The sequence below is a fragment of the Plodia interpunctella genome, chromosome 5, assembly GCF_027563975.2.
Source record: "Plodia interpunctella isolate USDA-ARS_2022_Savannah chromosome 5, ilPloInte3.2, whole genome shotgun sequence".
Classification (NCBI taxonomy): Eukaryota; Metazoa; Arthropoda; class Insecta; order Lepidoptera; family Pyralidae; genus Plodia; species Plodia interpunctella.
In genome coordinates this window covers 7,386,247-7,413,778 of record NC_071298.1, presented here as the reverse complement: position 1 = coordinate 7,413,778, position 27,532 = coordinate 7,386,247, and the positions used below count along the sequence as shown (strand labels likewise).

Sequence of the window (27,532 nt, the reverse complement as noted above, 5' to 3'; positions counted from 1 at the left end):
AAGTGGTACTGACATTTCAGAAAAAAATGTGATTAAAAAAAATAAGCTTCAAATTTTTCACTTCCACACCGTCCACGTGAATATATAATATAATATAATAGTGTATATATAATATAATAGTGACAACACTAGCACTATTTTTAAACTGTGGTACCGTCGTCAGGCAGATTACGCGAAATAATATAAAACCATAGTCGAGTATTTTAAATGTTAAGATATGAAGAGATAAGAATTACTATCGTATGGTTGCAGTGTACGATGCGTCGGGGCAGTACCTCCCTAACATCCTGTTCGGCAACGACTTCTGGATGGGATCTAGCAACGCGTGCCGCGACCTTCAGCTCAAGCAGTATTATCACAGCACACCGCCCTTCGACGCCACCTTCTTTGTCGCCAAGATCAACATCAGCCTCGACGGTGACCACCTGCCGCAAGTAAACTTTTTTTTACTATTTTCTGACATCGGTACTTCCGCGAGGTTTACATCTACCTACATCTCATACAAGACTGCTACATTATTATTTATTAACATCATCTCAGCCCTGTACTGGGCATACCCAGTAAGCAGAACAGGGCCCATAGGTCTCTCTTCTCTTACACCGACCTTCTCTATTCTATGATAATCTAATCCAAGTTATTTCGCTACTGGCCTTCCGAGACTCTTTTTCTCTCTCCTGGGCCACCATTTGGTGAGAGTTTTGCTCCATCTGCCATCACTCCGTCGTTATTACTTTTTAATATGGTAATATACATAGACATAGATTGAGATAGGATACGAGATGCTGATGCACACTGCTTCCATGCAAACAATCGAGATCATTTTTTAAATTATTTTTTTATAAATTTACTATTTAGTTCGAAACATCAACTTAAAAGCCCGTCGAGTATCGACATTAAGTTGCAACTTCCCAAACTCCAAACAATAAGAGATGACAATAAAGATTAAACTTGGAACAAGGTTCATATCGACAGAACCCATGACTCGGAACTTGTTCCAGCGAACTTTTGTTTTAAAAACTTGCGTGACTTTGCGAGCTCGATCACGTTACATTTGCTACCTCACTGTACCTTAATAATACAAAAGGAAAGCTAAAATATATACTCGAGCCATTATTACAGCTCATTTTCAATGAACAGCAGCAGGAACGCGATATTTTTTCTGCGAACATTTTCTCCTTGAAATATTATCCCGCGCAGAAAGACAAATTGGTCCTAGTGACATTGTTCAGAAAAGTAATATTTAACCAGCTTCCCTATATAAAAGTGTACGTTTCGATAATAACTTTTATTTGTATATAAACCTGTATTTTTTTCGGTTTGTTTCTACTACAGTTATCCGAAATTCATATCACAGACTGACATTGTAGTTTTACAATACAATCAAAAGTTATATTTATGATTAAAGCTCTACATTGCTTACGCATTTTCGACTCTATATATTCCTTCTAAATATTGTTAGGATTATTCGTATGCATCTTACTCGTATCTTACAATATTGACTTGTGATATAGCGAAAACTTGCGTTACGTTGGGCGAAGGAGTTCAAAATTAAGTGCAAATAGCGGCGACGATGGCTAAACCGATGCAAACTGCACCCAGCGTTGTTTTGACATTAATATAAGCTCCTCGATATCATTATTGACTTGATGCCCTTCGCTTCAATTTGAAATCTTGTTTACTTGTACCGTTCACCAAATGTCAAATCCGTATGTTTACCTGATATGTGATCCAATTATGGTACAGGGAAGGTCGTCGCTGATCGGAGAATGCCTGCCAGCTTCCTGCGACACGGCTGCGGTGGCGGCGGTGCTGGCGGCGGCGGAGCGTGCGGCGGCCGCGCGAGCTGCCGGCGCTGGTCTCCAAGGCTCTATCCGCACCTACAACGTGCGACAAGTTCCTGGATCCTACCATTTGTTAAAAGACACCAAATTTTATGTTCTAGCGTAAGTATATTACCATTAAAGCTGCCATTATAGTGTTGTCCTACTTAAGACCGACTGTAATCGTTAAATTATGGTTTAAAGAAGGACCGCATTGGCAATAAAAATATCGCCGTAAGATCATTTTATTGCTGTAATTTATAGCTTGTAATAATTAAATTATTATAATATATACTATATAAATAAATATCTTCATTAAAATATATGTCATAAACTCAGGAAACCATCGACGTCGAAACTAAAGAATTGTCAAAATCCGACAGTTTTCTTTAGACATTGTCAATTCTTACTGATTTCTTTATATTTGGTCTTCTCTGTTAAACTTCAGAGTTAGCGCCAAGAGCGGCGGCAATTCTTCGGCTTTATTTCGGCTCACATTATTTCCGATGCGGTGGATAAACTACTTTGTTTAATTGTGATTCATTTCATTTTAATTCGTCATTTGTAATCATCGCAATGGGCTAGCAGTAAACGACACACCGACAAGGCAGATTTATATATAGTTAAATCGGCTCTCGCTGTCTGTTTGTCTCGTCAAGACGCAAGGACCATTGTGCGGAACCACTAATAGAAGAGTAAAAGACAACTTTTCTCAATTTGAATTTAATTATACAATCACTGCAATAGTATACTTGTTTTCTAAATTAATTTGACTAAACAATATACAATTGTTGAGGAAATCGATGAACTAAGATTTTCCTTGTAGCCCTTTCATTCCCTGACGCTAAATTATTCTATTAAACGGGCGTTATAAATATCTTGAGAAGAAAATGAAACAGACGAGCGAATTTAATGTTTAATTTGCTGGATTTTATGGCAGCTTATACGAGCAATGGAAAGATAAATTTTACGCAAAGCTTCCTCAGAGCTTCATGGTTAAACTTTTATTTTATATCTTTTGGTTATCTTTGTAAATAGAAACATACTGCTACTAAAATACAAAGTATTTTTTTTAATAGCTAGGCCCCATAATATTCTTAGTCTAATGAGATTTGTACCAAAGAAACTTTATCCTCTGAAATATTGCTAATTTCCATCAATCTACTTCGACCCATATGATTATTTCTTTATTTATAATGTCGCAACCCCACCGGCCCTCCGTGGTAGAAATGCAGATATTTGTTACCTCTTCACAAACTGTCCACTCAACCAATTTTCTTGAAGTATGGAGAAGCACATAGGGAACCTTTCATCTAGAATAACTGTTCCTGTGGGAAATGATAGTGGGAAGCCGTGAGAAAGTATTTTTTATTCAATACTTAAATAAATTTGTTTTTTTTTTAATTACAATTTTCTATTACTCAGGACAACACTTGGCGTTTTGTTGCTGTTGATGCTGACGGCTTCACTGTATGAGGGCTACCTGGAGAGGAGCTACCACTTGAAGCTGGCGCGAGACCTCGAGCGGCGCCACGACACTCACAAACCTGTTGGTAGCTCAATTCTATCCTAACACCATCCATTCATCCACCTTCATACACGGGCGGCGGGTAAGACGCTGTGTGATTCCATTTCAGTAAGAACTACAATGAATTTATGTTCAACCTCTGTTGTAATTTATATCACTCTAGTTTTTGTATGTATACATACAGTGAAATACAGTTAGGGCAGTATCAGTAAGGTGTGCAAAGGGCAGGTCGATCAGAGTAGTGACACTAGTATTTAAAAATAATTTCATCAGTGATACAATTTTATTTTAATATATAATATAAATAACGCGATACAGTATACATTTACAAATCATAGAAAAATACTGTAGAGCTTTATAAAAGGTTACACTTATTTCCATGTGCAGTAATATGTAAATAGATCACCACATCCGTACATGCTCACTTAAGGTAGGTATATTTATTCCTTGTATTCCATTTTCATATTGGATGTCAGTTGGTGTAGTTTATTGAAACGCGCCTGAAGCGGATCCACGGGTAATATTTGTTTTGCATCCGGAATACGTATATTTCGCCTCCCTTTATTGTCTCTCATACAATGGATTCAATCAGGGTAATATTTTGCCAGCTGTGTGATTCAAGTAATGAATAATTAAAATATTACGTTAATTGAAGTAAATAAAAAAAATAGCGTTTTTATTTAAGTATGGCTTATTACGATCTAATTATGTAAAAGTTTAATTAGTTCAAGTCGTCCAATCGAGAATAAAATTGGAAATTGGTTTGAATTCCCAGCAATACAAACACCATTTCCATGTTATTGCGCAGCATAAAGCGCAATTTAGCGCGGATTGGACAACAGTTTGCAAGTGCTACCCAGCTGGTTGCCTGCACTAGCCCTGCCTGCACTACATTTTAGTTCTTAATTGCTCAATTAATGCAATCTATGAGAACATCCCTGATGAATGGATCCAAGTAAAGTTTCCAAGTTATAAGATGTAACTTTGTGACTGACTCGCATTTAACCGGCACTTACTCAAGTTATTCCGCAGTTCTTTAATATTCACTTATTGTATGTTTATTTAGATAAGTATTTTAATCTAATAGAAAAGGATAAGATGTCTAGTGATATTTGGCAATAATAAATAAATTGTCAAAATTCAACGGCCCACACTAAGCAGTAAGCCGATGGACTCAAACACAAAAACTAGCTGTGAACTGGAATATACACACACAACCGCAGACAAATAACTGTGAAAACGATTCGAATCCAGGCCTTCTTTGTAATTATCATCTTAGGAAAACTATACGAAAAACGTGTACCTGTAAATAATCTTAGTTGAATATAGAAGTTTGTTCGCTAGTTTGTTGCATGAAAGCCATTACATTTAATTACTTGCGCTCCTAAGTTTACTGCACAGCCATATTTAATTACATTTGCATGTGTAGTTCCGACGTCAGAACATTGTATTATCTGCTACAAACGTTCACTAATTCAACCTCGCACACACGCGTATACTATACATCTACTCATCTATTCAGTCTTGACGCAGATCGTCACTTTCGCAAAATGTCATAGTGAAAAAGTTTATCATTAATTGAAAACGTATTTTTTCAGAAAGTTTATTTTATTTGTTCAATGTTTATTATTAAACTTTTATTATATTTTTTTTTATAGAGAGACTAATGAATCTGTTAAGTAATTACGTTATCATTACATGGTATAAGCCAAGTCACTTTTCGCTGCCTGTACGCAATGGATTTTGATCCAGGTTTTTGTTAAAATAGAAGTAGGCGATGGAAGACGTATAATTTTATATAGTTTTGCCCGAGCGAAGCAGGGGCGGGCCGCTACTTATTTATAAAATATCATATTTCATATTAGCTACAAAAGTAGCATTTAGTGTTAACATTAGTTTTCTCTCGAGAAAAAAGTAAATTTAATATTAGAAGTTGACGAGCGAAATTGCTTTTTGAGAAACTGATACTATGTAACCGAATTTTTCGCGATGACATTTTACAAACGTGACATTCTGCATCAAGACCATCTTTGGTATCGTATACCCGGAATCAACTGTGTGTGTAGATTGGGATTCAGCGGTTGTGTACATTGGTGTTATAGCTTTAATCAATGTTATCCGATCTATTTGCGTTTAATATACATCGCTTTACTATATATACATCGAAGACTCTCAATGCGCTCATTGGATTGGCCATTTAATTCGATAGTTATTGAAATATTTTTCTGCATTACATACAGGTGAGTAAGTCAGGTAAGTAATAAATATGTTGTGTAACTGCTTTTGACTACTTACGTGAAACGGATCAAATAAACGCGACAAGAAACATTGAAAATCTAATGCAAGTTATTGAAAAAGAAAACCATGCCTCTCCTGGTTTTGCAATTTGAAGTGAAGCCCTTTTTGAGTTACTTCATAAAGCTTTTCTCTGCTTGAATAATCACAGATGTCAGATAAAAGAATAGTGAAAATAATATTGTACCTCTATAGGAAAGTCGATATCGACAATGTTTTAGCTGATAGAGTGATATAAATGTCGCTTAGTGCGACCTAAAGCAAACATTATAAATCCTTTGGATCGAAGGGTAACATTTCAATGAGAATCCACCCTCAAACCAAACACGATTGACGCGAGGTCGGCGGTCGGAGGCCATCAATTTCCTTCCGTTCAGATATCAGGTTGAATAGATAATTCCATTGTTTCCGAGAGATCCATGTTCATGTAATGTTCGCAGAGCAATAACAATGTGCCTGCCGATGAGAAGCGGACCGACGATGACAATAAAGAGAGGGACCTTCGGCGGGAGACTCGCGGTGAGTCACATGTGCTTGCTGACAATTAATATGGCTGTAATTATAAACTATTATTATGCAGCATTCATACTTATGGTGTGTATACTTAGAGGCAGATAAAGTTAACTCACCAGCCAACTAAGTTACACAGGTGGGTTATGTTTATCTGCTCTAGACTGTACTTATTCCGATAACGTGCTGCTAAATGGATTTCGGTCGTGTGTCTAAATATATTTGCCTCGAATCCCCAGGCAATTTTATATTGACCCCTCGACCAAACGATTCTTATTTATATAGTACCTAACTATTTTTTCTTGGTATGGAGCTTGGAGGCTAGAAACAATGAATAGTTTTGATTTACTATGTAAATTTAGTAATACATTGCTTATGCTAATTACTTTGTTCTTAGTAATGCATTTCATGTGTAATGGTCCGTGATTTATCACATAAAGACCGCAAAGTTCGCTAACAAAGTTACTGCAAACAACGCGGTTCGTCCCCCGGGAGCTGTCCTAGCCTAATGGCACAAAGACATGTATGTGGGTTGGTCTAAAACCTTGCAAGAAATGTTGGATATCTGGGCTAACTGGAATGTGTTATTATTATAATATAGTCCTCTTAAATTAGAAGGATAAACATAATGTTCAAAATAGTACAATTCTTCAATAATTTTAGTTTTTTTAGATATAATATAATTAAAGGTTAATCATAACTTAGCTAATTTGTGTGTAATCCCCTTGTTTAATAATGAATTCCAAATCTTCTAAAAGCTCCTTCTCATTACAAGTTTTCCTTTGCAAATCCGTCAAGTCTTCAACTTGAAAGAACAACCAAACAAATCTGTGCGTTACGCGGCTTGTAATAAGTTTGATTTTTTCTTTATTTTCCCAAGAATTTTACGGATAATATAAAACAATTTATATGAAATATTCATTGATGTAATGCTTTTTAAATCGAGGCCGGAGATTTGTAAAAAATTGCGGCACATAATATGACGCTGTAGAGGCTTGTATAAATATTTTGATTTTCTGTTATCAAAGGGAAAGTCAGGAATCAATGAGTGTTATCTATATTAATTACAAGTATTGTTATTTTATATGTTTGTAGGAACGTTGGCGGAGTTGCTTCTATCATTCTCCATACTTTCCAATGGGAGGACTATTCTGAGCACGCAAGCAGCGAGCGAAGGAGCTCTTACAAGTTTACACGGTATAAGGTTGGGATATTTTCGATTTGTTATAGGTATACGTATTGCAGTCGATATTTGCGCGTGCATCATACCTAAGTATTTACTGGTCAAGATATAATTCTTATTTAGCGTGCTTGTCCTTGTTGTGATATCCGCTGTGATTTTATACAATAACATTAATGTTATATACCTGTTTAATAAATGCATTCTCTTTTATTGAATTCAAATAATATTCCTTTCAGGTTCTTGTCAGTGACGTGGGTAATTATGGTCCACACATACCTGACTGTGTTCTATATAGCGGACAACAAGACCATGAGAATAGTCACGGAACGAAACCTGATGTACCAGTCCGTCGGCAATGCCTCGTACTGTGTCGACTCATTCTTCTTCATCAGGTGCGGCGGTAAACCCTTGCTATTTTCAAATGTTTAGTTATATTTTGAAAGGAAGGTTTGCACTGTATTCTATACTGTAGTGGGAGTGAGGTGATCATGCTCGACTGCCACATAGGGAAGAACTTTATGTGGCTTGCAAGTCTTTGCTTTTGGCCGGCTTTACATATCCGCGGCGTTGCGCATGTTGCATGGTAGATGTAGCCAGAGTACTGATATTGAGCTAATAACATATTTTTTATCCTTTCATAAGTTTGTCATTTCATAGTTAGATATTTAAATAATATGAATTAAGTAGTTGTTGACACTATATTAAAACTTTGCCCATTGTTTCAGTGGATTGCTGGTAACAGTGCTCTTCCTCAGAACAGAAGCGAAAAAAGCTAAGAAACAGTCTGACAAACAAGACATGAACAAAAATGTATACACAAATTCGGCTCTTTCGATCTCTGTAATAAGCCAGCAGTCATTTAAGGAAGATTTGCTAGACAAACCGAAAGCTAAAATATATACTTGGAGAGAGCTTGTTAATATATTTCGATCCTTTTTCGTGCTGTTCACGTATCGGATTGTGAGACTAACACCAGCGTACGCCTTCGTCCTGTGGTTGACGCAGATCATCTTCACCTACGTACACAATCAGGCAGTTTTCGAGCCCGCGGTCATCGACCACTTAACCTGCGAGCAGTACTGGTGGAGAAACCTTCTTTACATCAACAACTTCTATCCCCAGAGAGAAATCTGCATGGTTTGGTCTTGGTACATGGCCAATGATACCCAGTTTTACGTAGTCGGCATAATAATACTCCTTTTATCAGTAAAGTAAGTTGAAGAAAAATGTATTGTTTATCAGATGAATTAGTTCCTATAAATAATTTCGTTTCTTATCTTCATCTTCGTAATTAATTTCGTTTGTCATCTTCGTATATGTTATCTATTTATCGTATTGCAGACACCTGAAATTCGCTGGAGTATTTCTCGGGGTGGTCCTTGTGAGCTCTTGGGCGACTACTATATATATCTCCGTCTGGCATCAATATAAGGCTCGCATTCAGGAGCCCTTCGAAATGTTCGACGCTTTGTACGATAAGCCGTGGTCCAGGATCGGGCCATATCTAGTAGGTAGGAATACTTATTCACTAATATATTTCCCACTAATCTCTACGTGCCTATCGCGTTTATTGAGTCACTAGCAGTTATATTATATCCCTCGACTTACAAAGTGTGTTTTGTAGCCTATCAAATTATCATTTACTTTTGCTTATAAAATATGTAAAAGCCTAATATATCAACATAAATTATGGTTAACATTTAAATGTTGAATTAAAAAAATTCTTGAAGTACATATCGGATATCCCTTTTAGGGGTCAATGAGTCGTAAAAGCGGCTACAAAATCAAATGGCGGCTGAACAGTTCGATCGCTTGATCCCTGCTACACTCAAGATAACTACCCAGAGATAAAAGAATCCTATGTCTACCGTTTTTTTATCAGAATGATCTCTGAAATGTTATTTTAGAGCATTTTATGAAGCTGTATGTTCAATAAGATTTCGACCGCCTAATCGATGTCTCTGGGGACACGTGTGTGTCTTAGCCAGAACCTAAGACTCGTCAGATTTTCAGTAATTTTCCTACCTTACATTTTTACCTCATGATTTTATATTAATGTAAGAATTATAACGAAATGTGATAACTAAAAGAAAATATTATTATAAATATAACTAAAAGAAACAATTATTTAGCTGTCATATATAATTAGTTTATTATTATAATCACATCTAAATGGCCAACTCATTAAAATTTTAAATTAATTTTAAAGGTATGGTCGTGGGCTGGTACTTACACCAAACGAAGTGCCAGGTGAAGATACCCTACTGGCTGGTGGCAATTGGTTGGGCCACCGCGCTGGCCATCATCGGCACCCTCATCTTCGGCATGGTTGACGGGTACTTCGAGGTCTGGCCGACCGCATTGTACGTCAGTGTTGGACATACAGGTAAATATTTGGGTTATAAATCTATGATTTATAACTCAAGCATTTAATTTCGTCATCACATATGGTAAAAGTGTGAATGGAAGATTGAAGATACCTAACCTAATATTACTTATATTTAAAAAATAATTAATATAAGTCCTGTCCAACCTATATTATGATTGGCTGCTTTAATTGTAAACATTGCAAAACCCATCAATTGTAAGGACGGCAATAAAATGAGTAAAATGTTCCGCCAACGTAAAATGAGCATTGGCCTGGAGACATTCCGCTGTAAAAGCAGCACCTTTGAGGTGAAAAAAGCGGAAAAGGAAATGTCTTTGTTGCTACTTACACTACGATGCCGCACAAACGGACTGCAGACGAAATTTCATTTCAAAACGTAATAAGATAGGTATTACTTACTAACTACTATAAAAGAGCGTGGTAGTCGGATTCTAAATAGCTCGATAACAAATAAATATCTATATAATATAAATTATAATTAGGAAAATTTTAAAATGGAAATTCTAAAAAGGAAAAATGTAGTTTTATTGGACCTCCAAAAAGACTTTTGTCATATAAAACATATGCTGTTTATTTTTAACACAGTGATAATCCTTAAACTTGTCCTTAATTAATTCATAAAAAATAAGGGATGTCCTTGTGAGATTACGAGATCAAATCAAGGTACAAGATTCAAACTCATGTAAAGGGCACATGGCCGACAGGAACAACGTTAAGTGTAGTGCTGAAGGCCTACCTCGAAACATAAACAATAACGTGCTAGGTTCAAATGAACTAACATTATTATTTAATTTTACTAGTTTTGTCATGTATCATCCATCACAGGTTGGCGAAGTTTGACATTGTGTGACAAGGGGTGAATTACTATGCAATATCAAATCTCTAGTTCTTTTATTTCTTTATCTATCAGTCCACATATCTTACTACATATAAAAAAAACTTGGTGTTTTTTCTGTATAACGTAACATAGGATTTGCAGCGCTGAGCCTCCCTGAGCGACGTTTCGACACAGCATCGCAATCTGCCCCATCCTTCTCTCCTCCTCCTAACTCATTCGATTTAGCGAGTTTTTCCCGCAAACGTTCATTAATCAAATGAAATTGCGCACGTCATTGTTATTCCATTGCAAGTTGGTTTGATACAATTTTAATTTCATTCTTTAATAACATTTTATACATGACACAATTATAATTTATTTATACTTAAGATTAGAAAGTAGGTAGGTACTCTCCGATGATGCTATTGATTGCTCAATATTTTCTAGTTATCAAATAATATAAAAATAATGTATCGATCACATTCATAAAATGTTTGTGTATACTTTTTGTGTGTCATGTACTTTATGTGTACCCACTTTGTTATATTACTAATAATAAATAAAAATATACCTAATCATAGCCTCCTGGCATGATATGGTTGACGATCTGGAACCACAATGTTTAAAAGAGTTTGACATTCCTAGTCCTAGTCAACATTGGTTATTTCGAATTGCTAGTGTTTTGTAGCTTTAATAAATTTAATTTTACATTATGACCTAAAAAGGTGCCTGAGAAGTTAATTTCTGGATAAACGTAATGATTATGTAACTAATTCGTGCAATAAAGTATTGGAAATGTTTTGACTTTTGTAAATACTCTGTTCTTAGTGAAAAAAGTTACAGAATAGAATTTCTTACTGTGTTCCAGCGTGGGGCGTAGCGCTGGCGTGGGTGTCCATCGCTTGTTGCTGCGGGTACGGCGGGCTGATCAACTCGTTCCTGTCCTACCGCGGGTTGTTGCCCCTCAGCCGGCTCACCTACTGCGCGTACCTCATACACCCCACCATCATGGTGTACACCTCCTTCCACCTCGATGGACCATTCCACTTGCAGAATTCCATCGTAGTAAGTACATGCTTAAGACCCAGTTTTACCACTTTATTCCAATCTGACTGATAAACTAACTGCTAGATTAATCTGCCTGATGTTAGTCCAGTTAGCCCTATCACACTTCTCAAACACATTTTTAACGCTATCTGGTCGATATGTTACATATAGCTATCAGAATTATATAAATGTTGTTTTACTGGTTATACACTTCCCATTGGCCAGTAGATTTCGCAGAAATAAATTGTGAGAAACCACCTGAGGTGTACAAAGTAGAAGAGAGGAGGAAAAAATCTTTTAACACGAAACACTACAAGTATAGTGTACACTGGTAGGTAGACACAATAGCTATTTAATTTGTTTACCTTATGAAATGTTCAATTTGTTCACGTTACACATATGTATTCAAATTTTGAAAATTGATATACATGTAGTTTTTGTAAGTATAAACATGGCTTTAAAATATTTTTATAACATATCTAACCTAATAACTTTACGAGTATTTATTAATTTCAATAGCATAGATATTTAAATACAATAAAGGCGCAAAATAATAAATCCTAACAAATGCTTATTTCAGACACTTGAACCCACAAAATAAATCTTTCAATTCATTATTAGAAAATAAATGTGGCACACTGAACCCGTGCCCAACCTTCTTATATATAGACCCAGGTAACCGCTCTTATGGCACCTAATTCGTTCAATATTGTTGAGAGTACGCTTTAAGATATAGTATATAGCTGGCTGAGGGATTAGAAGTCACAGGAGTGACCTACATCATAAATTTTGGAGACATTTTGTACTCATACGGACAATACTGTAATCTGGCTGCGGCTGAACTATAAAGATAAATACTTTGTAGATGCTTTAAGTACAACCTATACTAGTTACATATTTGAGTTAACTATTATTAAATTAGACGGTTAGTCTGATTTCATTAGTAGTTAGTTATCATTCAAACATAGCCTACTTTTTCAAGATTCAACGACTAAATTCCTATATTGGGGGTGAAAGTTTGTATGAAAATCATGTATATACCGCGTTCTTAGAAAACTCACGCGGACGAAGCCGCGGGCAAAAGTTAGTTAGTCTATAAATCGGTTATATGTCTTCTGCCCACGGTACTAATGATATTACAGATTAATTTATGAACCTATTCAATTCACAGATCGATTTTATGAAATCTATTTTATTTGATGCCATGCATGCAAAATCTTCTGCAAAAAGCTAGAAACGAAATCTAAAAAAAATGTTAAGTAATTTAATGCTATGCAATGTGTCTTAGGCTGTCGTCGTGGAATCTCGAATTTCGTAGGCTTGCTAAACTACAGAGCAAATCACTGTCAATACAGAAATAACTTTTTCACCTAGGTACTTTGCTCACACGTTTCTGTAGACTGTAAATACTTATACACAAAATAAAACATCAACTTAAATTATTATAACTTTACTTATAAAAGCTTTTATCTGAACTATCACCATTGATATTAATTATAATAACAATTTGTAATTTCTTTTAAAATAACGCTCAAATGATATTTTTTTGATAATGTAATAACGTATAATATATTGTATTTTTTTATAATTTATTATATTTCATCATTGTAAATGTATGCATATATGTGTGTTGTAACACAAACTAAGACCTTTTAGTATGGTTATATAAAATCCATTTAATTTTTTTTTCTTTATTGGTTTATGTTAGGTACACAGGTATAAATTTACAACACAAATTATTATTTTTAGTTTTTTTTTTTCGAATAACAATATTATCGAGAAGTACGACATAACAAAGATGTCAAGCATGTAACATGCAGTTATTCACCCGTACACTCCATACTTTACAGTACAGTTCTTATTACAGCTATAAATTTCCCGCCGTGGGTGACGACAACAGGGATGACTGGAAACCCACGCAAATGAAAACATGCAAATTAGAGATCAACGTAATTCCCGGCTTGTGGCTTACTGCGGCTAAATGCTAAACAATTAATGAACCTCTGCACGTTTTTTATTTATATAATATACGAGTATATATACAAAACGCTTCAATATTATAACTATGTGACCAAAAACCATTGGGGTGCGAAGCGAGCGAGCAAAATGTACCCAACCTAAAATAGAAATTAAGGTACGTTTTATCCCCAAATGCCCACGGATGCCCGGGGATATAGATAGTACATAATAGTTAAATTATTTTATTTAATTTACTTATTATATCCAATCTTGTAGCAGATCGAAAAATTGATAATTTTAATATAAACCGAGGGTCTACATCTGCAAAGCTGTACACGAGGTTGGAAATTACATTATGCTCTGTGTTACTTGTGACTGAGTACTTGCGGCGATTAATGATGTAGTCTATGCCAACTTGGACTGGCTGGGCGGAGATAAGAGGTTTGTTAGGATAGGCCTCATTTAGCTCTGACAAATAGTGTCTTACATAATACATTCTTAGGTGGTGACCCAACTAATAGGATTCCTGGTCTTTGATTTGATCTTTTGATCTTTTTCGCTATAGAAACTTAATAAAACTTAATATATTTTTATAAAACTTAATGTTAGTATTGAAATAAATACCATGTATATTTGGGATCAATTTTTGTTAAAATTAATAACAGACGTGTAACTTTTCAGATTCATTGGCCTAAATTTAAATCTGCTACAAATCGCTCCGACGACCGACGGCAGCGCGACCGGTAGAATCGTTGCATTCGTAGCTATAAATACGGCAATGTTTTTCCTAACCTTGTTCTATTTGAACTTTTATTTAAAACACATAATAAATTTATTTTCCTGGCTATGATCGATCATTATAAGTTTACTACTCATACAGTATATTAAAATGGATATAAATTATGTTCAGCTGTATTCTAGTGGGATAAAAGCCCTGCTCCAGTATTGGTACTGCATTTAACACGTTAATACGTTGCTTCACACGCTATAGGATCCCTCTATTGTACTCTCCAGCATTTGCCGATCAATCTACATAACAATCTCAAAACAATCTCTGTATTTTCATAACAAATAAACACCGAAATATCCTATAAATTACATTCACTTCCACAAAAGGGTAGTCCCTTGTTATTTGAGCTTTTGAAACAATGTCCGCAATGAGGGTATTTATTGTCATTATGAAAATTCACAAAATTTGTCTCATTAATTTTCGTTTTAAATTAGATTCTTGATTTTTTACTTTTTATGACTTTGTGTTTCGTTTATGATTTTGTTGTCGTCATTGTCTCTGTTACGTATACGTACACATATACGTATATGTACACAGAGGGCTTTTGATCGCCACTTTTTGCATAAAAGTGGCGATCAAAAGACCTCTGTGAAATATTGTAAGTTTATATATAAGATTCATCTTAATCTAACTTATTCTTATTCTCCAGCTGGTCGTGTACGCTGGCTACGCGGTGATGGCGTTCCTAGCTTCGTTCGCCGTGTCGATAACCTTCGAGGCCCCGGCTGTGAGGATCCTGAAGATTATGAGCGGGGGCCTCCGAAGACCCACCAAGCACTGAACGCCTTTACAATGTAACTAAAATCTGTACCATAATTACTTTTAAGAACTGTAAGATCGTAAGTATATTTCTTTCTATCGATGGAGTTTTTACAACAACGCTACGACCCACGGGTGGGACGAGGGTAACTATGATTTAGTTTATATTATTGTCTTCGGATTCACACGTAAGCAGTTCGGTGCCGGGTAGAGTCGTTCGTTCGGGTAGAGTCTCCCAAATGATTCCAGGTGTGACAAGAACTAGAAAGGAACAAAAAATCATTCATGTGACGTAATTTATGGATAGCCCGTCATACGATAAATTTAAGCTTCAATGGGCCTCATTATGTGCTCTACGAGAATCATATGAAATACTTAATTTATTTCAAGATTACAGTTTTATTGAAAATCTATACATAAAAATGTTGCTCTTGTATAATATAATATGTATATCGTGATTGTATTAATTTGTTTGTGAAAAAAACTAAGTTTTATCTTTTTTATATAATTCTTTGAAATTTTATGTAAGCCTTTAAAGTTGTTTATTATACACAGTTCATCTTAGTTTATGAGTTTCCCACTGAGCTAAATTTATCCTCTTATATATAAATTTTCCACTATGGTAGACTTCGTGTTGCTCAATTTAGCTGGCCACTGTCAGCCACGTCATGCGTAGTCAACCATGTGCCACATGAAATTACCACAAAAATCTTAGCAACTTTAGTAAATAATGGATTTAGATAGATGGTAGAATCTATAAAATATTAAACGATATACTTACCTATATCATCAAATCCCGCCTAATATTTGAATAAACCTTTATTCCTGACTTGACGACAGATTTAAGTACAGTTTACGGCATGTCAAACCTGCAAGGATCTCTAGGGCGCGGTGATAGGAGCGATTTTGCAATGACTTTGGTTGGGTACCTTGATATGCTGTCTCTGACTGTACATTTAAAACATATTATAGATAAAACATAGAAGAACTAATTTTACCTGATTACAAAACAATATATGTGGGACATATATATAAATAAGGTACATTTAATTAATTGACCAGCTGAGTAACATATTTTGTACCTGATTTCATATTACCGTTATATATTAATTAATAATATTGTACACCTTTATTTAAGTAAATCATGAAAAGTATAATAGTAATGATAAAATAAAATAAACAAGACAGATTTTCATTTTTTCGTCTAATTAGAAATTATTTCTAAAAAACTTCTACTTCTGAAAAAGAAAAACATTTCCTATGAATTTTCGAGAATATTTTTGTCTATAAAGATTGTGTCATGGTTGGTAATATCGATACCACTAAAGTCCAATAAAAGTATGTATACGCTGTTCATTACTTTGCAATAGCAGTTAAAGTGTAGAGGTTTGTGCAAATTTGAGTCGTTTGAGGATACTGTGAACAAATTAGGGCATGAAGTTTCTTTATTGTTACATATTGAATAAAATACTTTAATATACAAAATAGCGGCATGTTGCTAGTGTTGTTACTAAGCAAACACTTCAATTAGAAACTTCTTGGCCTATAAACCATGAAAGAAGAAAAGCCAATGGCATGTAATTTTATTAAATATTTTTATACCAAACCAGCTTGGCAGCTCGTAAGCATGCAATATAAAGTTACTCGCTGTTTGGTTAGGATTCCATATAACATGGGTCACCTGGCAGGAAACGTAAGTAAAACACTCTGAATGTTTTATCTCAAGTTACCCCGGTTCCTTGTTATTCACCCCTTGCAATAAATTTTGGATGTCTTCACATAGGTCTCTGCCTAGGAAAACTCTCTTGAATAACAGTTGATCTTGTAAAACAGAGAAAGAGATTTATTATTCATGTAAGAACAATATACTTTAGGTAGGTAATGTGTTGATACATTTCACTAAGTGTATAAAAACATATACGATATCCAAACGATATAAGTAAAGAAATATGAAGTACCTAATAAGCGTAAATCTCGCCAGTTTCCCAAAAATAAACGTGACATAAAGGAACTTGAGTATTTGTGGCGGGAAAACAAATAAGAAAAACAACATCAACACAGCCGGACGCGCTGCGAAACAAAGTAGGAGTGGAGCATGTGTGAGAGCAATGTTAACGCAATGAAAACTTTTGCCTCTCTGATAAACATACATTTTAGTCATAACACGGTATACATAGAAATTTTTATGTGATCATAAAATAAAAATAATAGTTAATTTAAGTACTTCATTTCAATGTGGATTGCTTTAAGCATTTCACTTGCGAGATTTGACACATGGACCCAGGTTGAAACACGGGTCAGAGCACAGATGGGTATTTTTCAAGGTTACCGATTTATAAGGGACAATTTAAATGTTCAATTTTGTTAAAAAATAAAACACTTGATAATTGTTTTGTTTGTCCTACTTTCGTAGCTTGCATACAGAATATATTTGTATACCCATTATACACCATGTCGATACTGATTTTTAGTGTTGTTTAATAAACCATAAGGTGAATGAAAATAAATTATCATTAATAATCATTAAATACGTGAAAATATCTTTGCTCGACAGTGATGCGGTGTGTGTTACTTGGACTACTTGTTGTAAAATAAAAGACCTAGATAAGTAATATTTTCATGTCTCGAAACTATCATTATTTATGTAGATATTTTATTAGCCCTTTTGATATTAATGTATAAAATGTACATCTTAAATATAGAGTAAAGAGAGCTCTTCTGTGTTAAAAACTTGAAATAATTACAAAAAAATCATTTACATACAGCTGCATTACAAACCACAGATAGGTATTTGCTCAATGATCGATCGAGTGCTGTGAGTTTATAAATCAGCTAAATTTTTATTTCCAAAATATTGGATATTTTAAAGTATCGAATTGTTGATCAATAAGAATAAGTATCGATAAATAAAATTTATCATGATTACCGATAAACATAATGTAAATATTTTGGCATTTGAGTGATTGGAGTCACTCATTGTAAATAGTTTAATTAAACATATTTAATGATTAAATCTTTTATTTGTTAATACCCTTGTAGTATGTCTGCACGAAACGAACTTAAGCGCATTTTCTTTAAATAATAAAATGGGAATTGAAAAACCAGGAAGTGCCAAGATGAATCATACACGGGAAACACACTGGGACTTTAGTTGCTTGAACTGCCAAGAAGGAAGTGGATACCTAAGATTCATATTAAAACGTTTAAAAAAATAAGAAATAGATTTATTAAAAAAGGTTTGAAAATGTACGTTACAATTAACTTAATTGATATGTAAAGAAAACATTACTCGTATTTGTGACGTTACAGGTGTAAAAACTACCCAATGGAAGTTGTTTTAATGTGTTTTTATTTTTGATCTGAATAGCTTTTGAGTATTAAAATATATTTGCGTAACTAAAACTCAACCATAAGTTACCGTTACGTCACATTTATTAGAATATCAACGATATTTAGTACAGAAAGACATATGCGGGAACAATATTTAGAAAAACGTATTTGAACGATATTCTCTTCAATTATGCAAAAATAGAGCATAAGGAAACCGAAAGCGTGCCGGTGGTGGTAAGCCTAAATCAGCAAATGGGGTAAGATTAGATACGTGCCTTTGTGTCGACGTGCTCCACCTCGCGCGCCTCTGAACTATCGATTGCCGAGCCCAGCCGCCCTGCAGTTACTTTATTGCACGTTTGTATTGTTTTACGCTATGGATCAATGCTCTGAATGAAACGTATTATTATTATTTACGCTTTCAACAGATTTTATATTGTAAACATTATCAGCAATCACAAGAAAAGCAATAATGATGAAGAAACTTTCAATTCACATACATTTATGATACCGGTTCGACTTATTTCTAATGGCTTTCGAAGCAGGGTCTAATCAATCAATTCATCATTGTATTGCAAAATATAAATTCTCAACTGTCGAACGAATTTATGAATTCCAATGAAATTGTCGCATGAAAATACAATATCCGTGTCAAGATACCTCAGACGCCCAAAATATAGCTACCAAATATCAGAAAGCATAGAATGGTCGGTTCCGGTCACGGCACGGAATAAGCGATGGCAGAGCGGTTACGGCCGCCGTGGCCAGATATTACACACGAATCTGAGCATCTGCTCGCTGCCGTGGAAAACTAATCTCGGGATTCTTCCCAATCCCGAGGGAGCGACGAGCTTATTGTCGCCATCAATCTTCCTCCTGGCACAAAGTCTTGAAAAATTACACATTTCATAAGTAATTTCAATTTATCCGAGATTTGGTGGCGTGGCTTTTTTGTTATTCAACTAGCTTTTTATCTTGCTAGATACTGAAATAAAATTATGTCTTTAATGAAATAAAAAAATGCATTATGCAAAAAGCGACAAATTCATACCATAGATTGAAGGTGTCTACTAAGTACATTTATGTACATACTTATATTATACTAATTTATGTAGTTGTTTGGTAAAGTAACGGTTATCTAAAATGGTAAACAAGTAGAAAATTTATACCTATTACTATGTAACGGTCCAAAGTCAATGTTTACGTGTGAAAATGTAGTTAAAATGTAACTAAACATACTCCATAAACTCCAACGTAGTGTGAACTAGAAACATGAAGATAAAAAAATAGAATCTCTTAAGCTTTAGGAATTTAATCAAGTAGGTAGGATAAAAATATCCTGGATTTAATATTATTATTAAACTCTCTTTTTGGTGTAATTTCTGTTATAAGGCATTCTGTAAACGAGGTCGTAACGGCTCAGTCGATGAGGAAACATTTTCCGATTAACTTCACGAATTTCCCGCCCTTTAATCACGTGGCAAATCGCGTAAAATGAGCGTAAATATGCATGAACCTTCAATAAGCCAAATTGGAGTTTCGTATAACATCTTTGAATTTCAACACGATCAATGTACAAAATTATTCCTAAGTTTGTTTTATGTAAATGTGTTTTGGCCATTTGAGAATCCTACTAATATTCTGAATGCAAAAGTTTGTGAGGATGTATTTGTGTGTATGTTTGTTCCTCGTTCACGCAAAATTTAATAGATGGATTTTTATGAAATTTGGTAAACGGGTAGAATATAACCTGGAATAACAGATAGGGTAGTTTTTATACCGAAATTTCTACGGGAGCGAAGCCCCTGGGCGCAGCTAGTACTTTATAAATACGATGTTAAAAACTTAGATCCATTTTACATAGTATAATATCGACATATATTAGCTATGTATTCCACATGTGGGACTTAGGCCTTGAAGAAGAAGAAGCATTTGGAATATCGATATATTGTTTTATAAACAGTAATGATAATATTCTATCAGGACTCAAAATTAGGGCTTATCATCAAAGTATATGAATCCCACATATTATTACCCCTACACTACAGTTAAACTAAACAAAATAAAATTGCAAAGACACAAAAGGCAGTCTTATTACAAGGGAAATGATCATGTTGAAATCAAACTGCTAACGTTTATCACACTTTCAATAATAACGGTGGATTACAGGAAACCTTTAGAGAACTGGCATTTTGCGTGAGTTTAATTTATTTAGACTTCAGTATACCTGCATAAATAATAATGTTAATAAACAAATATACTATAAATACACGTTATTAATACTAATGTACTGGCCATACGAACAACATTCATATATAGGTAAAACAAAGTGCAATCTTAGCTCCCCATCCAAGATCCTGCTAATTGCTTTCCCGCTTCCGACAAAAAACTGCTCCAGTTGTTAATTAAAGACATTTTTGCTCGGTTAATGACGGCCCGAGCAGTTTCATTATAAAGAACGGTCGTCTATTACATGCGGGGCCAGTAATTTACTGATAACTTCATTCTACATTTTTAAGAAAATGCCTACTTAATTATTTGGTTTTTCGCATAATACTTTTACGAGTATTTAAATGTAATCCTAGTGATCTGAGTAGGTAAGCTATTTTAGTTACTTAGAGCCAAGTACCTAAAAGCCAAGTGCCAAGTACATAAAATAAGCTATACAAATATGGCTCCGAACAATATAAAAATAAAGTTTAATTAGTACCTATATTAAATAGGATTTAAAATTTCCAAGAGAATGAATTGAAGAAAAACACGAAAAAAAATCTAAATAAAAAAAAGTCGGTATTATGGATGTGGCAGGCGGGATCACGTAGATGTTGTAATAATAAGAATTGGGTCTTGCAGAAAATATAGTAGTTCAAGAGGCCTTTTTTCTATGTAATTAAAAACTATATTTTTTCTTTGTATTGAGACTTCCACTGAGCACGAATAATTTATACCTATTTTCTAAAACTCTAGCAACAAATGTTCCGATTCCATGGGAGGTAATGACGTTATCAGCGACCCCCCAGCCTGATAACAGTCCCTACGTTATTTATGGAGAACATTTACTCAAAATAATTTCAAATTGGTAAGGAATCTTTAATGAATCCAATTATCCAATATTAATCTACGATTGGCTAATCTGCTCATTAGAATAGTTAACTGGAACTTAGACATTCTTCAGACTATAACTATATGAAAATAAAAATACTTAACCGGCTGCATACTTTATTCTTTTAAGTATAATCATAATATTTTCAGCACTAATGTATTTAATATACACAAACTCAAACTATTTGTCTAAATTACAATTTGGCTTGAATAATATAGGTGGGTGTGTGGTAGATGTGTGTGATAATTCCATTTATAGCTCTATCCTATAATAACTTTCAACTAGGTTCCCATCCAATGTTGCCATGTAATCTGTCTAATTTGTACTTAATCGCTATTTCGCTAACTAAGTAATAGTCAGTCATTAAAACTTCCCCAATTTATTACTAGAAACTTGACCCAGATTTATTTTTAGTGCCTATTCTATTCGGTTTAGGTAAGTATCAAATCACTCACTTATAAAACAAAAAATACATCAAATCGAATAAGCAATTTACAGAAGTGTATAAAAATTTTAAAAAACCTGTTATTATTTCAAAATAGTAATAAATTAGTACATATACATGCTTTCATATAGGAATTACATATACTATAAGCTTCATTTTACGTTGGATTAAATAAGAATAGAAAGAAAAAAGAAGTAGTATAATAATAGTAGTAAGTATACCTACTAACTTCAAATTTATTTTCAGTCAATATTCGGTAAATATGAACTAATTTATGTTCATATTTACCGAATATTCACTCCTTATTTCAATTTTATAACATTAATAAATTCAAAATTTACCTAAAATATAAATTTACCTAAATTACCTATAAAGAAATAAATTAAACTCTGTGTAAAAAGAAGATCATAGACCGTGCATACTTAAAATCCATGACAAAGCAATATTGTTCTCAACAGCATTCAGAGTCGCCGCTCAAAATTCTGAAGACGCGAGACGACGGACGCCTGCAGACTGGAGTAAAACGCGTAATAATAAAGTTGTTGTGTAACAAAATAAACCGAAGCTGCGAAGCGATTCCAACCAAACGTAATGAGCTCGCTTTTTCCACCAAATACTTATAGAGTAGAAGAAAACTCGTGTAAATATGAAAATCCACATTAGCTAACAAAATATAATCTTATACAAAATACCTATATTTGCCCTGGGTCAATGTTCCAACAACTGTATCCAATTTCATCAAAATCAACCCAGTGGTTCAGATAATTAATATCTGTTAGGTATGAGAGAAATGGGAGAGAACTGATTTTGATCATTGAAAAGCAAAAAATATGTCTATTGCCAATTTTAACCCTTTTTATCAGTTTTGATTTAAATATATACCTATGTGTTAAAAGTTACGTACAATATACCCAGTAAGTATTTAGTAAAATAGAACTCAGGTATCGCTTTCTATGATCTTGTTATTTGGATCTCTTTCCCTGGAAATTTTATGCGCTCGATGGGATGTTACAGACCGTTTTGTACAAATTGCGGTTCGTGATAGTTCGATTTCACTATCTACGATCTACCTGTACGAAGTGAAAATATAGCTTCATTTCAGAACTTTTTAAAGAAAGCCGAAATTTATAGTAAATTCATTAATATTTGAAATATTTTAAAATTTAAAAACAATATAGTTGCAACAATTGGTAGAGTATAATATAAATCTCTTTTGATATGACTTTTATAAGAGCATACACTCCTTTTTAGGTAAATAATGTGATAAACAGTCGCATTATTTTCTTAGGAAACGACTCCCTCCAACGCATTCCAGCTTTTTATTGTGTTCGTTGTTTACATAAAGTTCACGGTTACCTTCCCGGTTGGCATTTTGATTTAGCTAACGTTATGTAGGTGTCTATGTAACTTGTTTGTATGGCGCTCATCGTGGCTATTTTACGATCTTTGGAGCACCCAATAACATTCTATAAGAGTGGATCGAGGCATAAAAAGCTGGACACTTGCCAAAAGATATTAAAATAAGAACAAATCACGCGATTGTACCTGTTAATAAATTAAATTGTTGACTGTGATTCAATAAATGGATTTTGAACATCGCCGCCTAAGTACGTACTTGTATATCCCATTGATGATAAGGAAGGTAGGAATCTGGTAAATCATCCTTTTCGTAAGTTATTTTTGTTAGCGCACTATTTGATACCCCACCTATAAGAATCTAAGTATTTTTGACGTGCAATTTATTTATATTTATAATATACAGAACAATTTTCAATGAATACATAATAAAATTTATATATTCCTTCAAGAGCACTTCGAGCTTTTAAATAAAGTATTTTTGTCCTCAAATCGTACGTAAAAATATTGACTGATGCGCTAAACAATAGAATCCCTCTCTTTTAATCCCTCTTTAATTTTCATTACAGGGCCAATAACACAATGCTGTTTTTGGACATGTATACCTTTAAATTTTTGTTTTGTTTAGATGGTGTAGAACTTAGAATTCAATAGTTATTTTGATAATTATATTCTAGTAACTCGTCAAACCATATACAGTTGCGCGCGCCACTTTATTGGCATGACATATTTAGCTTGAGGAGTAGGGACGCAGCTCGTCGAGGCGTTTATCTATGGTCCCCGTCACTCCCTTTTTCGCACCCTCCACACACCTGAGCCGTTTGTTAAATTTGCCTTTGGATTTAATTTCAGACGATGTCGATAAAATAATAATCAATTTCTTTTAATACACAGGTAACATATCACCTCATTATTTTTTAATCATATATAAATAGTTTTTAATTTGAAAATCGTACCTCAGAACATAAATAGTACTATAATCTACGTTTATGTCTTTAGCCACTGAATAATGTTATTTGATGACATTTTTGAAAATGATAGCATAAACGTAGATTAACCATGGATTTGTAGGATCAAAAAAAGGAAAAAAAACGGTAAATACGTACCTACTAATTCCATGCGGTAAACACAACGAAATATGGAATAAAATGCGAAAAACAGGTCAACCTTTTTTCTTTTAAAATAAAATTTATGGTTTGACCTGGTTAGCAACACGCGCGCGTATTGCTTTCATGGACTTATTTCACGAACTTTTTTGTTTTGAAATAAAAAATGCTAAGCTGCGAAAATTTGTATAAAATTTTCAGAAATCAAAATTGTCAGTTACGCAGCAGATTGCAGCAAGCTTATCTGTAGCTGAACTGATTCTATCTAGCAAGCAGACAAACATACTTAGATTATGCTCAGATATATTTAATTATGTATATACATATAATTATAGGTACCAGTTATCTTCGTGCATAATGCCGATACTTTAATTAAAACAGCAGTTCCCATCATTTTAGAAGCCCTAAATTAAATCTTATAAAATTTAAACTTCTTTTATGTGTATTGTAATCCCATCGGTATGTTTTGTTGATGTTTTGGCTTAAAGACTTATACATATAATGATAGGGCCATCTATTTCCATAAACAAAGTCAAAGCAAACCTCAGCCCATACAACTCCGTAAACCCCAAGCTCAAATTTCGATACGGAATATATAAACGACAGATTTTGACAGCCAGAACTTAACTCGCAGGGGCACAAACGCGACATCCAGCCGCTCACTCGAATATTCTACTCGAATGAATTTGAATGCGAACCACGATTGTAAGATAATAAAACAAAGGGAACAGACAGCACTGAACACTGAAACCTGGTCAGCGTATTTACTGTAAATTGCACTTAAAGTCGGCATTTTCGGAGTTAAAATAGGGCAGGTCGAGCCATAACTCTATTGAAGGGGGTATGAATCTTGGGGCGTCGAGGGGGAGCATATCTGATGGTGCGATAAATATGCGGCCGCACTTAAATAAAGTGAAAATTAGCGGGGTGTGCTCGGCGGGAAATCCAGCGCCCTACGCACGCCGCCCCAATATCTACTTACATGTTTACTTTCAAACTGTAGCTAAGTATTACAACAATTCAATTCACTATTTATTCATTAAGATAAACGAGACCTATTGTGTTAGTATGACATATTCTACTAAAATACAACAATCGAAAGCAAGAAAACAATGTAAGTGACAGAAGGTGTCATGATAGAGACCAACATTGTTCAAATGAGTTTCATGCAAATTTTTTCTCAACAGTGTTCTTTCCGAAACACTTTGGTAAATTAATTGATTTTGACGAGCAAAAAATATGACAATAAATTACAAGTAGATTCTTCAAGCGAGATTATTTATTTATACCAATAAAAGTGCCTTCGATTCTTACTAAGTTCAAACAACGAATGTTGTTAGTTCCAAAATAGTATTTTTTGTAATTAGTTTAATATCATTGGAGTTTACAAATACTTTTGTATAAAATAAGAACTGAAATTACTTATCTAATTTTTAAAAATGTAGCATATATACCATAAAAAACATTATATGTCGTACAACTGGACTGGCGGATCCTCTGTTTCGCTAGTTCTAAAGATTCCTTGTAAAGTTCCACAACTCGCGGTCACCACGGCCCTTTCAATGTTAATTTATTGTGTCGAGATACTTGTATAATTTACTTTTGGACACGGGAGTAATTCCTACTTAATGTAGGACCTTTGTTTTAAGACCATTTTCTATTCTGAAAACAGTAGTACAGTACATACATTGAGACAAGTCACCCAGATTAAGTTAGACCCAATACGTTCATAACAAACTAGTGGCTCGCCTCGGCTTAGCTCGGATAAAACCATAATAAAAAGTATTTTATGTCACTCCTGAAGGTTTCGCCTATCACTGTCAGTAGTTTTTGAGTTTATTCATACAAACAATAATACAAATCTTATCTCTTTATAATATTAGTATAGATAAGTAAAGATAATAAATATCTAAGATAAGTCAATCAGTAAAATATTTATTTTACTGCTTGACCTGATCGGGTATCGAACTGGGACCTCCCAGTCCAATCTCGGAAAAAAATCCTTTTCAAAATCGAAAAAAACAGAAATAAAGAAAAAATGTTTGAAATGCAGTGAAGTGAGGAAAAATATAATTATTTGCGTTTAGATACATATAAAGCAATTCGTTTTATTTAGGTACACTGGTTATACTTGTGAATGAGCAATACGTCTCAAACTCTGACCGCAGTTACGGAGGGCTGCTACAGAATTTAATATCTACGGGTTTGGTTTTACTAAATCCGCCCTTTCATATTAATGATGTTGAATAATACAGCTGACGCGAATTAATGTCGGGCTTGACGTTTATACGACAGTTATTGTATGAAACGACTTCATGTCTTTGCAATTATATCATAATTCTTTAAAATACCGAAATTGTTTCATATTAGCTTAAGTAAAAGATGACAAAGTTTAAGTTGTCATCAACATCAATATTTAATTTTGAGCTAGGCTCTTGTCGGTGGAGTTCACTTCCTGATAGATAGGTACGACAAACGCACTTTTTCCTTTATAGTATCATAATTAGGTTTAGTTTTCCCTCGGCCTTCTTTTCTCCTTTTCATTGATATCCTCAAATCGATAAAAAACACAATAAATCATATGCATCTACCTCAGTTTCCTAGAATAATTATATAGGTACCATTACCTTACCACTTCCTTGATAATTGGAGTTTATATTTGAAATTAATTAAACATTTTGAATAAAGTGCTCACGGTGACATCCCCAGTCAGTTTAATAATGATAAAGACGCAACAAGGCCCAGGTGTAATACAATATAAAGCATATTGTTTCCATCAGTCGACCGCCTACCGAGAACGAGAACCACACCAAACGAATTTAATAACGTGTTTCATAGTACGGGAGGTAAGGTTGCATGGAAACTAATCGTACAATACATATAGACTGGAAAACTTAATCACGAATAGTTTCAGGTCAGTTTATTGAACGCGCTCAGCTCGTTTATGAAAAAGGTGAGATAATTGTATTTTATGTTCTCTGTTTCTTTCATACTTATATAATATTTTAAAGAGGAAAGATTTGTATTTGTTTGTAATGAATAAACGCAAAAATGGGTCGATTTAGATGAAAATTGGCACAGAGATAGACGAAAAC

The 27,532-nt window shown here is 34.1% G+C and overlaps 1 protein-coding gene across 2 annotated transcripts in view; it reads left to right on the top strand.

Annotated features, from left to right (window-relative positions):
* LOC128670015 (nose resistant to fluoxetine protein 6-like) overlaps positions 1-15,296 on the top strand; it is a 40,427-nt gene extending 25,131 nt beyond the window's left edge. For both annotated transcript variants that reach the window (XM_053745339.1, XM_053745340.1), the window contains 11 exons: positions 253-434; positions 1,744-1,943; positions 3,246-3,369; positions 6,084-6,162; positions 7,249-7,357; positions 7,573-7,728; positions 8,062-8,547; positions 8,678-8,847; positions 9,546-9,722; positions 11,411-11,607; positions 14,988-15,296. In XM_053745339.1, coding sequence (XP_053601314.1) covers positions 253-434; positions 1,744-1,943; positions 3,246-3,369; positions 6,084-6,162; positions 7,249-7,357; positions 7,573-7,728; positions 8,062-8,547; positions 8,678-8,847; positions 9,546-9,722; positions 11,411-11,607; positions 14,988-15,119 — 2,012 coding nt within the window. In that variant the 3' untranslated portion in view covers positions 15,120-15,296. The remainder of the gene's footprint in view (positions 1-252; positions 435-1,743; positions 1,944-3,245; positions 3,370-6,083; positions 6,163-7,248; positions 7,358-7,572; positions 7,729-8,061; positions 8,548-8,677; positions 8,848-9,545; positions 9,723-11,410; positions 11,608-14,987) is intronic.
* The last annotated feature ends 12,236 nt before the right edge of the window (positions 15,297-27,532 follow it).